Consider the following 14,006-nt stretch of genomic DNA (forward strand, 5'->3'; position numbering starts at 1 on the left):
AGCTTTCTGAGGCTGCGTACGGAGTTCGAGCACTGTTTTTCGGAAACATTAAGTTATTGAGCGCAGTTCGACCAGTTTGGGACAAGTGCAACGGGGCAACAGACAAAAAATAGACAACAACTGCAATGGGCAATTCGGCAACAGACAGCATGGACGGAGTCTCGGCGCACTGACAACCACGCCAGCACGTTGTTCTTGTTTCGTAGTCAGGAAGCCACCCAAGCTTTAAAACGCACGAAAAAACGGGAGGCTGACGTTAGGTAAGCTTATGAATCATGCAGATTGTAGTCTGGCGTGCATAGACAAACAGTTTCTGTCCCGGCTTACGCAGGAACGATGCATAAATATCTAATCTTGTGCCGTCTGCAAGCACTGTTTCCACCTTGGCCACGTGTACCAGTGGTATTCACCTATTCGTGCAAGCACTGACAACTCCCGCAAGCACGGTAGCAGGAGCGTCGTAGCATGAAGGGGCCGAGGCACGAAGTACATTATGCAAGGAAAACACAAGACCACAGATGTGTAACTTAGATGTCCGCACACAACGTGTAACTAAATGTCGGGGACAATGTTTTGGCTGTCATATTACAGAACCTTGTGCACGCAATGGTATCATTTATGGATCGACACTGCGACAAAGCAAGAATATACGGCGCACTTTTTTTAGGAATTTCCTTTGGAACAATTTCTTTGACGATGACCAATATACAGGTAACGAAATAGATTTTTTGTACGATAAAATGATTAATCAATGAAGGTTCCAAAGAAATTTAACGTGAACTGGCTGCTATCCTTTTACGCAAAAAGAGAAGTTGTCCAAGTTGAAGCCCAATATTTATTATCCTTCACTCCATACCGCAAATACTTACCAGCAGCTGGGTTTGGTATATTATGTAACCAATGAAATATCAGTAAACAAGGTTCGAAACTGAATATGTATATATGGTAGAAGGATCGACATTTGGGCGAGTTGGTACTGTTTGAACCTCTTGAAGGTGCAGCGCAATATGAGGAAGACAGAAGGCAGGAACACACAGGACAGCGCTGATGTGGGACTCCGGCGCTGTCCTGTGTGTTCCTTCCTTCTGTCTTCGTCATATTGCGCTGCCCCTTCAAGATGTATATATGTCTTCTTCTTTCGGTTGTCGGTAAGCATGAAGCACAAGTTTACACCAGCGGCCTAGAGCACACACGCGCGATTATATGACAGCAGTTGCACTCGTCACATCTGAAATGATCTCCCTCTCTCCTTCCGATACATTACAGTGAAGCCCGTTGTAAAGGGGGTTGAGGAACCTGCCGGAATAACAGGCCTGTTTTTGCTTTACAGCGCTGTCTATGGCTGGGATCACGGAATATCTGCGTGGCGCGATATCGATAGAAAACGGTGGTGGGCCGATCGCGGAGGCCGTGCAGGGCAGAGCAGTGGCTGCTAGCACTAGCAATGACTTATCAATGGCTCATAACCCCCGTAAGCAAGAAAAGATGCAATATTTCATAACCCCGTAAGGCAGAGGCTATAAGTATTGAGCAAAGCAAAGCTAACAGTGCGTACAATCTTTAGAAACCCGCATACAACATACAAAACAGCACACGTTTCTACAAATAACACGCTCAGCACAAACATCCGAATTACATAATTGACGATACGGTGCTCCTGGTAACAATGCGAAGCACGTAACGTGACCTACATGCGATTCCCGGCAAAAATTACTGTTGCGCAAGCTGCCGCAGCGACGGCAGCTTGTCACGTGGGGAGTGAGGTCTCAAGCCTTTCGTATGTAAAACAACCAGCCTAGCAACTGATTTCAATGTTGTTGCAGCACCGCTTTTGGGCGGCGACGTGCTGTCAAAATTACCATTACTACCATTGCTCTAATTTACTATTGCTCCAATTACTCTAAATCAATAACGCATTGCATACTCCCTGCATCGGCTGTAGTGGTGGCTTTGAGTAGCTTCGCTGGATGTCCACTTTCGTAGGGCCGGGAGGGCAAATGAATTTTTTTCCCTATTACTGTTCCTAATGTTATAAAAGAAAAGGAAGAATACTCCTATTTTTGATAATATCAGGAATATATGCGTACCAAAAATGAGCGATTCCTGCATTATATCTCGATGGCCGTTGTCTGCTGTGCTATTGTCTTTTTCGTAGTTGTTCTGGTTGTTGCCAAAACAGAAACCTAACATATTGAAACTGGTATGGCTTAGTATGATGCCTCGAAGGTGAGCAAGAACCGCACCAAGCTCTTATGTATTAGCTTCTAGTTCTGGTCCCTACTTTCATGTTCTTTCTTTTATTTTATTTTTTAAGCGTCGCTTTCTGCCGCAACTCTCCCAAATATTAAGGAGCGTGGTTGCTGGGTGCTGCTAAGGTCAGCTGCCGTCTTGTCCAGTAGCTCCTACTTAAAAGCAAATGAAAATTTTAATTACGTGATTGGCTAAGGGATTAAATCACTGTCCCCAGAGACAGCGGCCCCGTGCTCTGACCCATAGGCCACAATCGCACGTGTACTTCCATTGTTTGCCAGCGCCAACTAGCCCGTTCATATGATCGCCACGTATGTCACATCGGACCTACCACGGGCGCGTGAGAGCACATAGCCGCGCACCTGTTTCCTTTACGCCAAGGACGCGGGAACAAAACAGGCAAAATTATAGCATTTGCTTAACCACTTTACAAAAGCTTCGCTTCACATAGATTCTGAGATGTGTGTTGGATCTTTGGAACTCCTTAATTTTATTTGTTGAAATAATGAACGAACCTGATTTGAGCAATCTGAAATAGAAGTTAGCACCGACTGTTTGTCGATATTCTCACGTTGCGGGGAAAAAACACGAAGGGATGACGCGTAAAGGTGAATTTACCAGTTACTGCCAAGCTAGGCAACCATAGATAACATAAGACGGCTGCCGAACCCAATTTAAGCTCGACCTATTGATTAAGTTTCTTTTGTTAGGAATAAACTTTCATATTCGGAGCCAGTCACGGTTCCTGCGGAAATATGCCCTCCTCGTGCAAGGAAAACAAGAAACCACTTTCCCAGCGTCACCACACTCCTCGACACGCAAGGTTGCTGCTCATACTGCGCCAGCACGCCGAACAAATTTAGTCACGCGAATCATAATCCACTACATAACCCGAACATATGGTTCCTTTACTGTACACGACCTTAATGCATCTCGAACTCTCTGGAATTCCCCACGTAATCAGCACGCAGTTCAGTCCATTCAGAAGCTTAAGGACCGGCCGAGGGGCTCAACGACGGCAAACGTGGCCGGCCCTGTTAATGCGGCTTCCCGCACTCCTCGAGCTCACCGTACCAGAAGAAGCCGACAAACACCAGTCAAGTAATGACGTAATGAATACCGCGCCCTCATCCCCGCCATTCCTCACCATCACCCGAGAGCGCAGTAGCAGAATATAGGGAGCGGATATCAAATAACAAAGCCGAAAAAAAAACACACTTTATGTCTATCTCTACAGCGTATCCTGCTCACTGTACAAAAATCCAGTATACCTAATTGCGCAGCAACATGGCGTTCTTATATAGCCCGAATGAATAATAATATATGTGCGGATATATTCATAATCTTCCGAAGCATACATATTGAAGTTGCGTACCCGACCCGCTTTCTGTTATTATTTTGTTCTCTGTTCAAACGAATGCCGCAGCTCCAACAGGCGTTATTGCAGGGGGCATAGAGCAGGGAGCAGGGAGCAGGGAGCATAGAGCATAGAACAAGTCAGCAGAGTTTTGCCGCACGACCTCCGCCGGTAACAAATCCCATTCCGAAATGCCCTGGGAACGCCAAAAAAAGGAAGTGTTAATTATCTGTTCAGCGGAGATACTTTCGAACCTCACAAACATGATCTCTGTGGCCAGGTATGTAATGTGGCGGATGCAAATATGACGAAGACGCCATTTCGGTTTGGTTATCATAAATTTGCATAGAAAAGAGAGCATGATCAGCTTGTGTGGATTGTGGCACCTGGGGCGCTTCTGTAGAACAGCCTCGTTGAGCAATCACAAACAGACAAACATTGGGAGACACTTCTTCATTATCTTGACGTATAATAGAGGCTTCCATTATTGGTAAAGAAATATACATAGGGCCTCCTAGCTAAGGCTAACCGATAATTTCAAAGAAAGATTTAAATACACGTTGCAAGATGCGACTTAGAAACCTACGGTATTCAATCATCGGACTTCTGACGGCCGAACACCGCCAGTCTTACGATCCTACCTTGCAGCGTGATTTTTGAATAGTTTTGTTCTGCTTGGCTAACCTTACTTGAGACACACGGTATGTTTCAGCATACTGAACTGTGTCCCCCCCACTAGAAAGAAAGAGAACTTCTGAAAGCGCTACGCGATTTCTTGCATTTATGTATTTATTGTGGGCAGTTATTTGATAATTTCCCTGGCAATACTGATGTGTACATTGTGTGACGTAAGTTTATCACTGAAGCGCGACCATGACTTTCTCGTGTTAGTGACACGTTGTGTTCTCTGCTGCGGCTATCTTTACCCGTAATTTAATGCGACGAATGATTTTTAATTCATTTTCTAAACGTTTGCCGCGTGTTTCTTGTGAGACAAATGATCACTTTACTCAGCGGGAAGCTAGGAACAGCAGGGGCTGAAAAGCAACGCGTTATATTTAGATTACACTTCTGCAGTGACGTTGCTGTTGTCGGTTTCTCTACTTTCAAGAGCATGCCCGGGTAAACTTGCTCAAACCATAAATGCGGCTCAGGTATAATCACAATCTGCCTCTTTGCATGGATACGTTGCAATCTTGCGCTGCCCTATCCTTCGACGCCTTTAAAACTTCCTCGCTTACAGAATATACTTTCAGTCAAAGTTCAAGATACTTTCGTAAAATCATAGAAAGAGGACAAATTTGTACATTGTACGAAAAACTGTGAACAGTTGACCGCTACGCATAGACATGTGTTTGAGGCGTAAAACTTAAGTTTTCGTTATCACCTAGAAGAGCTCGCGTACTTCGATCAGTCGGACACCGGTCAATCAATGACACCCCGATAACAGGCGCCCTGTATTCCCACCGAGCCATCTGCTTCCGCTCCCCGCCTCTCTTTTTCGTGGCCTTTTCAAGGTACGTTCCTCCAGTTATTCCTTCCCTAGCGGTTGGCGCCAAATATTTGCGCCGTGTGGTAGTCAAGTCGACAAACAAACGTATCGAGAGCCCATCCAGATATCAAAATATTAAATGGCCGGATGAAATACTTTCGCTATTGCCACCGCTTGAAGCGGTATATTATTGCAGGAGTAAAGTTACGATAAGCCGATTTGCAGGCGTGAAAAAGTGTTGTGTCGCCAAAGTTACCCATCGCTGTTACAGAAACAGAGATAAGGGCAATAACAATGCGATGTTTGGGGGTACAAGTAACGGCACACTCGCTCGTGATGGTGCTTGCGGACGCTAAGCTAATCTAACCAGAAAACACAACGTAACGCTTTGTCCCCCAATTCTTGCGCCTACTAGTCTGCTACTACATTGATGACCGTCGCTTGAATAAAATTGCATTTGTTTTAACCACAGCTCCAGCATAAAACAAAAATGTACTGATGTCCCTGAAGGCCTGCGGTGGGCACTTATTATTTTAGGGTACTTCGCTCACTAGACGCCGAACTAAATCCTTAAGCGTGTGCTAAACATACGTGAAGCTTTTTAAAGCGAAAGCCTTAGGTGGCTTGTTGTAATGGCTCATATCCGAAAAATATTGGCGTCTAGTCCAGTGAGGCAAAAAATATTACCATCAGGAACGGCTCACACGGCCGTAATCAAGCGAAGATGCAATTACTGGATATGAATGAAGAAACGAAAGAAAGATGGAAAGAAAGATAGAAAGAAAGACAGAAAGAAAGAGTGAACGAAATAAAGAACAAGAGAACCTTTAGGTGTAGTGCATTAGGTGCTCGCATGTGTCGTTCAGGAGGTCGACCTAGAGCGCCACACGTTTCCTTAACGCTGCAGCTCGTTACGTCTTTCAAGAAGTCTGACCTCCTCCGATCGTGTAATTTAATGCACTACCACGCGTGCAGCAGGCTTTCGCCTTCACGTCTTACACGAGTGCAATAAGCTGCCCATCTTTTTATTTGTAGCTTGGGACGCAAGCATGGTGGCCAGACTCATACGATGTATAGCATGCCAGCTGAAGCCCCATGTCACGACACAGGCCGAAAGATGCCGTGAACTGAAATTTCACAAACACACACGAGGTACGAAAACGCGCAGAAGTAAGCGAAGCTCTGCGTCAGATTATCTCCGAGTGATTTCTGAATGCCCACGTGGGCCGTGATACCAAAGCAGGCGATCAGATTCTTTAGGAGCAGCCAGCACGGCAATGACACTTACAGGAGTAAGTTTTTTTATGCATTTAAAATCAACAATCTACCCGGCGAACTTCGGCATTGGACAAGCGGCACTCGCTGGCGGGCACACCCACACAAGCGCCACGCGGGCAACACGGCAAATGCGTGTGTGTCTCTTATAACAAACGTATTATTCGTAAAACAGAAAGACCCGCTATGCCTCACCATACACCACGCCGCGCTTCGGCCGCTGTCGGCAACGTAGCTAGTGACAACACTCGGCGCCATCCATGATTTGCGCCACAAAGCAGCTCGCTCGTGGGTACACAAGTTGGAACGCCTTATCGGGCAAATCGGCGCTCCTGTTTATCTTGCTCCGTCGTCGGTCATTTACCTTCTTTTTATCCCATTTTTCGTGATCGAAAGCGACGTTTCTGGGGCCAAGTCGCAGACCGCAGGAGCAAACCATTGTGGGCAATGTGAGCTAAGAGTGGTCGTGACGTTATTAAATATCCCACACACAAAAAAAATAGTCACTTATTTTTTTTCATATTTTATTCAAGGATGTGTTGTCCTAACCTCGGTGATTACGGACAATCGATAACGCAGACCTATGCACTTGGACGAATAGCGCAAATCGCTTTCTTGAACCGTTCCAAGTCGAGATACCTATCACTTAGACAGTGTTCGCGCTCAAGACTTGATGGCCTAGCCGCGTACATACGAGGTATCATCATGACTGTTGGTCTTTTAAAAGCTCTCACTTCACTATGTCGTGAACTTCTTAGCTGCAGCCCTCACCTTTATCGTCTGCTCGCTACAGAGCATTTCATCGTCCCCGAGCCTGCATTGCTGCAGAACTCGATGTCGTCTCTTCGAAGCTGTCGTCCTCCTGGTCTACGTCAAGTATGAAACGGACCTTAAGATGGCAGCTGTCTATTCAAGCCAAAGTAGCTGTCATTGCCGAGATTTCGAGCATTCCCTTAAGTTACGCAAAACTTTATAAACGGCGCTGAGTGGCGAAGGAAGGTAATTCTAAGAAACCACATGCTGTTGTTTTAAGGAAGCCGAGGTTCATATTTTCATGAGGTTGCACCGCTGATTTCAAGCTTGCGGGTTCAATCCCGGCCCCGGCTGCCGCATTTCCATGGGGCGAAATGCCAAAACGCTAACGTGTTTAAATTTACTAGCAATTTAGGAAAATTAATCTGGAGTCCGCCCGCCCGTCCGCCTTCTAGGCACGTCTAGCAATTTAGGAAAATTAATCTGGAGTCCACCCGCCCGTCCGTCTTCTAGGCACGTCTTTTAATCAGATCGTGTTTTGGCACGTCAAGCTCAAGAATTTCATTCCTTTCATAAAATTGATGTTCACACACCCAACAGACGGATGCGGGTCACGCGCATTATGTACACTTCACTACATGGGAAATCAGTTCTGCGAAGTTCCATACGCTGGAGGAAGCGCCTTGGACATAGGAAAATGTAAAAAAAAAACGCAATTCTTGGATTTCGCCTGCCAAAGCCACGATCTGATGAGGCACGCCGTAGTTGGGGACTCCGGAATAATGTTGGCTACTAGGGTATCTATAACGTGCCCCCAATGCACGCGACACGGACGCGTTTGCTTTTCGCCCCATCGAAGCGTGGCCGCCACATCCGGAATTTGATCCCGCGCCCTCGTGCTTAGCCGCGCAGCAACATAATCGCTAAGCCGCCACAGCGGGCAGGAAGTCATCCACCCGAATGTAGCACGAAGCTACAAAGGAAGCCCGCACGAGCTAAGGAGAAACAAATATTCGCAGTTGAGGAAAATCCCGCACCAAGAAGTTTTCCTCATCTCCGAAGTTTTCTTCGAAGATGAGGAAGAAACCCATTTGTAGCTTCGTGCTACATTCGGCTGGATGGCGATTTTCCGTTTGATGCGAAAGCCTCAAATGGCCCATTGAGCAAAAAAGCCTCGAGTTTGTCGCCTGTAGCAACGAAAGGGCACCTAAGCCCCCATTGCCACTGGCTGCGACGCCGCGGCAGGAGCTCGCCTCGACGGAGAAGAACGGGCGAGAGGGAACGCATGCTGCCGCACTGGCGCGTCAGGAGAGAGGACATTGGCGCGACGCCACGTCACCCTCGCTCTCGGAAGACTGTGTTACCACGCATTCCTAGTCCGCGCAAGCTCGCGCCTGCGTTCTAACTTCGCCTCAGTAAGACCAAACCAAGACGCGCGTAGCGTCTCAGACGCGCTTGCTTGTCCGCGAGGAGTTCCTAACTCGAAGGAACGCTCAGCAGTATTAAATTGAACATTAATGCTTTCGCAAACTCGGAAGAAGTGCTTAGTAATTTTTACGTGACCAAATGGTAGAAAATCTTGGCTTGCGTTACCTTACCATGGTTCGTGTGGCCTAAGCAATAGCCACGTGTCAAGAGAGCGCCAACGTCACGTCCATGATGTGAACGCTACATTTCGACAAATACTGAAACTATGGGTAGTGTTTACCCTTCTTTTTCGTAATTAGATAGGTCGCAAAAGTTATCTCGACTCCCAAGCATATGATACGCCAAAGACGACTTCGCGCGCTCGGCGAGTGCGGTGATTACAGCGTAGAATGTCAGGCAGTCAACCTGACATTGCCTCTCTCTACTTTTATCGCACAACAATTTTCTCTCTGAGGCAGTATGAAAATTAGTGAAGTATCTTTTTTCAACTGCGGTGCTTTTTTTTCTTGTTTTGAGTTGTTCGCAAATTTATATGAAACCAAAATTAAACACATTTCAAAAGAAAAACAAGGACAAATCACACAAACATGCTATTCATGTTCTAGTTTAGGGCAAAGAAACACAGTAGATTTGTTTTCGCGGGCACAGCAACGGAAAAAACGGGAAGTATCACTGGAAGTTCAGCTCAGACGCGTATCACAGAGTAAATTTTCTCCAGAAGAGTGTCTACTTTTTTGAGAGTGGGAGAACAGTAAGAAAGAAAAATAGGCCGCGAAGTAATCAACCTAAATTTTAAGAAATCTGCGCCGCTTGTATGCGTGGCCCACTTCTAACAAACTGCAATTGGACTCGTAACTCCTAATAATAAGGGGTGTTGTGTATATGTCTCGGAGAGCTGTAAGTACACGCGGAGTTATATTTCATGTGCCACGCGCCAAACACACGGAACATGCACTAGCCGCGAGCTATGTATACGAATGGCGTTCTCTGAATAAATGGCGTATTCGTTATGAATGGAGCTCCCTGTATGAACAGACTGAAAATACGAATGGACAGAGCAAGCTGTCGACCGCAAACAAAAACGGGAAAGCGCCTGCCTGCTCTTCAGAGAGGATACAATAGAAGCATAGAAGATAGGAAGAAGGTAACGAAAAAAGCCAAGAAAGAAGATGATGATGGATCACTAAACACGAATGCAAAACTACCGCAAAGAATACACCGCGTCCGTAGAAGACAGACCAGTAAACATCAAAATCTCGAGCAATGTTCTGCAGGATATCTAACGCACTGAGGCATATTTGCGCGTGACTGCGACATGGCATAGGACGCAGGCGTTGGCGTGGGTTTCGAAACACTTCAGTGTCTACTCGACTGAGGGAATTCAATGCCGCGAAATTTGTGCTCGCTGGAATAAAAATCGCAAACGCGCCAGTTCGCACTGCCAACACGACAAGATCCTCGGCGTGTTTACAGACATTTCTCGGGAATGTCAACGCAGCGCAAGTCAGCTTTAGTTTACCGCCTCTGAAGGCGCCATTTCATTCCCCAATGATGTTTCATTTTCTCGGGACAAGTTCTAAGCTTTGAATTTCTCACTGGCAGCCAGAGCACGCGAAACATGGGAAACGGTCAAGCACTATAAACCGTTACATCGTAGCTGTCGCGAAATGTTTCACGTATTCGTGCTAATGGAGAAAATACTTTACGCACTGTATTTAAATGGTGATCGCGCTTTTTGGCACAAGTGTGGATTCAGAAAATCATGCTTCTTTGCTCTCACAGGTTTTTCAGCCATGAATGAGAGGACAGCTTAAGCCGAACAAAAAAGCTGGCAGCGGATTGGACGTTCACACCTAGCCCGTACTCTTCCGTGAAAAGGCATGCGGACCAAGGCTTCGGCGAAAAAGCCGGTTTTGTTCTCCGCCTATGATTGTATGTTCAAATTGATGACTGCATTTCAAGCATAGCATTGCGAACATTTCAGTACACTCGTCAACTGCAGTTTGTGCGTCTAACTACGAATAAATTCATCTTTTTTGGCAAGGCTATGGTCCGTATACCTTTGTTCAAGGGTCTACAACTCAAGCTCCAAGAATCCATACATTAAGGTGCTGGCTCTTCACCCGTAATTCTTGGTTGAGCTCGAAATACGTGAATGGCTCTTGTTCACATCGTTCCTCATTTTCTCGCTGCTTCTCTCGTACTTACTTTGCTAGTATTTCTAGCCGCTAGGCATGATTTCCGATTTTTCTTGTATACAGGGTCGTTCAAAGGTCCATTTTCCGACTAACACAATTACTAAAAAAACAACAAGAAAAAATTAATAAAACAAAGCAACCTGAGTAAAAAATATGTGAACACAGATACATTCTTCAATAAAAAGAAAACTAAAAACTTGAATAAGCATTAAAACAGTTCACGAAAAGCATTCAGGAGACACGATATAGTGCAGTCCGCATAACTGTTCGCAGCAAATTAATGACCACATGCATTATTGAGCACATAAATTAATGACCACCCTACGCTCTTCATACCTAAAAAAAGCTTCCTTTTGCTTTACTTCTGGGGCGAATAAAAAATAAAAGCTCTTGACCTGTGCATACAAGCCAGAACAGTGCACTCTATTCATTCGCTAAGCCTCCTTGAAGGCAACACAAGCGCGCATTTATCTCGCGAGACCGGCTATATGTAACGCAACGGGACCACGGACTATATCAACATGGGCATGTGCTTTGCAAGTGAACAATGAAACTAGACATTTTATATTTTCCTGCCCCCCCCAGACACACACACACACTTACTGACGCACACACGCACGCACGCAGACACACACAACGGCGCCCACGTCAAAGTACCTCAGTCACTCAATATTTAATCAACTTGCAGTCTCAAAGAGAAAGGACATCTAATGAAATTGCTCTGCGCGAAATCAGTCACAAACGTTCGTTCTATAAATGCACAAACAACATAGTTATAAAACAACCATGTACTATCGCTCATTATCTTAATGCTCTTATTTCGGTCTGCTGAAGTACTCTGTCGATTTGGTTTCCTTTCCGCTTACTAATTTGGTTTCTTCACTTTGCCGTCTTTCCTAGAGTTGTGAGCGGTGTTATCCCGGCGTCACTTTCAAGGATACCAACTGATTTCACTGCGTGCTTAAGGATTCATAGACGTCGATAAATGATCGATCCGGCTTTCGCAATATCCAGATACTGCGTGTAAACCGTTTCCCGCCGTTAATGTTTAATGTCTTTAGAAACCTTGTCCAAAAGCGTTCGACTTGAACTTTAAGATTACCATTATGCATATCCAACGCACATCTAGGAATTTATGTGAAGCAAAGCCTCCGTGGGGATGTGCGATGACTATAGGCTCATTGAATTCCTGCGTATTATGCATAAAGGGTACTGGAGCGCGAGCATGTGCTGCCGCGCAATCCTGCTACGCACTACCAGACCACGTGACGACCCTCTCAATATAGTTGCCGACGGCACGAAAGAAGTATGCGTCACTGAGGCCAATCATACGAGCATCGAACTGGCTGTCCTGGAGGAGAGAGGTTCGATCCCGCAATCCGGCAGGTATACGAATTGTATTTACTTTTTTTTTACGATTGAGATTTGCCGCAAGACAGCAGCGGCAAACAGAATCGCTCAGCAGCCACGGTCAGGAAAAGCCGGGAAGTATTCGCACATGAAAGTTCGCTACAAAATTTCTTGCACCGAGCAAACGCGACTACTTTCACGGGAGCAGAGGCAAGAAAGAAATGCGAGAGCGAGACGACAGTCGACCGATCCAAAACATCAACGGCGCGCTTCCTGCATAAAGTTTAGACTGAACCACGTAGCAATACCGCACGGTGACAAAAAAAAAAAAAAAGCCATATGCAGCTGCCCCTGCCGTCCTCAACACGTTGGGAAGTGCGAAATCAGGGGCAGAAGTGTTGTGGCGAGCAAGCGCACGAAGGAACGATGAAGGAAAAAATGCGGAGCCCCGTTCACATAAATTTCCTTCACGCGCCTGGGATAAGGCGCAAGAGAGTTTGCTGAGGAATGTTCACGAATACGCACCAAGAAGGCGCCGCTCCGGATCATAAATTTAACGTTTCCTGCCGGCGAAAATGTTCCGACTTCATTTATCACCGGTGACAAAATTGGAACCATTCTTTATAACGTTTTTTTTATGCTGATGCCTTCTTAAACATGAAAGCTGGCGCAATCATTCTGTGTAAGCGTAGAAACCACTGCGACTACTAACGCCACGGCTACACACTGCAAAGGAGAAAGTCTACAAATACCTTCTAGAAGTCACCGAATACCTACTGTCACACGTGCGTTGCATGTCAAGTGTCCGCACTTATACTAGTCTCGTCACCGATAAGCACCGTAGCGAACATCGCAAGCTCACATCACCGTACGCTTTCTATCATCGCTCGGATCCTTCGGCGTAGCGCTCTACGGGACTCGTCTATTTGCTACCGCTCCAGCGGTGACATCCCGAGCGTGGGAAACGCCGGCGACGCACGTCACACAATCGTCGAATCGAGTGGCGCTTTTCCTCGGGACGTCATCGCGTTCCGCGTGACGCTTAAAAACGAAACTAGACGGACTCGCCTGGTGTCTCGTCGTCCTGCAGGTATCCGCTGACGAGCGCCGGCCTCGCGCTCAACGCACAGGCCACCACGAGCACCGCGGTCACCACAGTCGCCGCATCGGCGAAACCCGCCGGCGGGGGCCGAACTCGGAGCGTAGCCCGCGACGGCGCCATGGCGCGAAGCGTGTCGGCTCCTCTTCGAAGCGGCGCGCCACTCCAACAGCGCGCGGCGCAGACGGGAGCTCGCTCTGGCGGCGGCGGCAGGAGCGTCGACGGCCGCAACCACCGCCGTTGCTGCTGCTGCTGCCCGGCTGCGTGCTCGATGCGGCGGCGCTGGACGCTCGCCTCTGCGGCAAGCTGCGCAGAAGGCGCCTTGCGCAACTTCTCGCCCTGGCGCTCTCTTCCGCGCGCTCCCTCTTCCAGCTCTCGCTGGACCCGGAGTCCCAGAACACGAGCCAGGGCTCGGTGATCCCGCAGGTTATCGATACGGCGGTATAATCGAGATGGCGGAGCCATGTTTCGGCGGCTCCAGCGAAGCGTACAGCGGGAAAGTCAGCCGCAGCTCTGTCACTCGGATCAATAAATCAGTCAACCAATCAATATATATACAGAATTGAATAGACCACAATGTCGTTGTTTTCTGATGTAGATTTATTTTTTTTCTGTCGTTTACAGGATATGCGCGTGAGCGATATTGGGATTTTGTTTTTCAAATTACATTTCACGTATTATAACATAAACTATCATCTTTCTCCCATATTATATTAAGCCTCTGCAAAAATTTTATCTTTCTCTCTTTCTTTTTTTTTGTGACTGTCTTTGAAGTGTCTGTGCATTTAGGTGAAAGATTTAATT

At 46.7% G+C, this 14,006-nt stretch overlaps 1 protein-coding gene across 2 annotated transcripts in view; it reads right to left on the reverse strand.

Annotated features, from left to right (window-relative positions):
- The window catches only part of LOC142583305 (nephrin-like), a 386,962-nt gene extending 373,541 nt beyond the window's left edge, over window positions 1–13,421 (reverse strand). For both annotated transcript variants that reach the window (XM_075693724.1, XM_075693723.1), the window contains exon 1: window positions 13,172–13,421. In XM_075693724.1, coding sequence (XP_075549839.1) covers window positions 13,172–13,325 — 154 coding nt within the window. In that variant the 5' untranslated portion in view covers window positions 13,326–13,421. The remainder of the gene's footprint in view (window positions 1–13,171) is intronic.
- Between the last annotated feature and the right edge of the window lie 585 nt (window positions 13,422–14,006).

The sequence above is a fragment of the Dermacentor variabilis genome, chromosome 5 (assembly GCF_050947875.1).
Source record: "Dermacentor variabilis isolate Ectoservices chromosome 5, ASM5094787v1, whole genome shotgun sequence".
Classification (NCBI taxonomy): Eukaryota; Metazoa; Arthropoda; class Arachnida; order Ixodida; family Ixodidae; genus Dermacentor; species Dermacentor variabilis.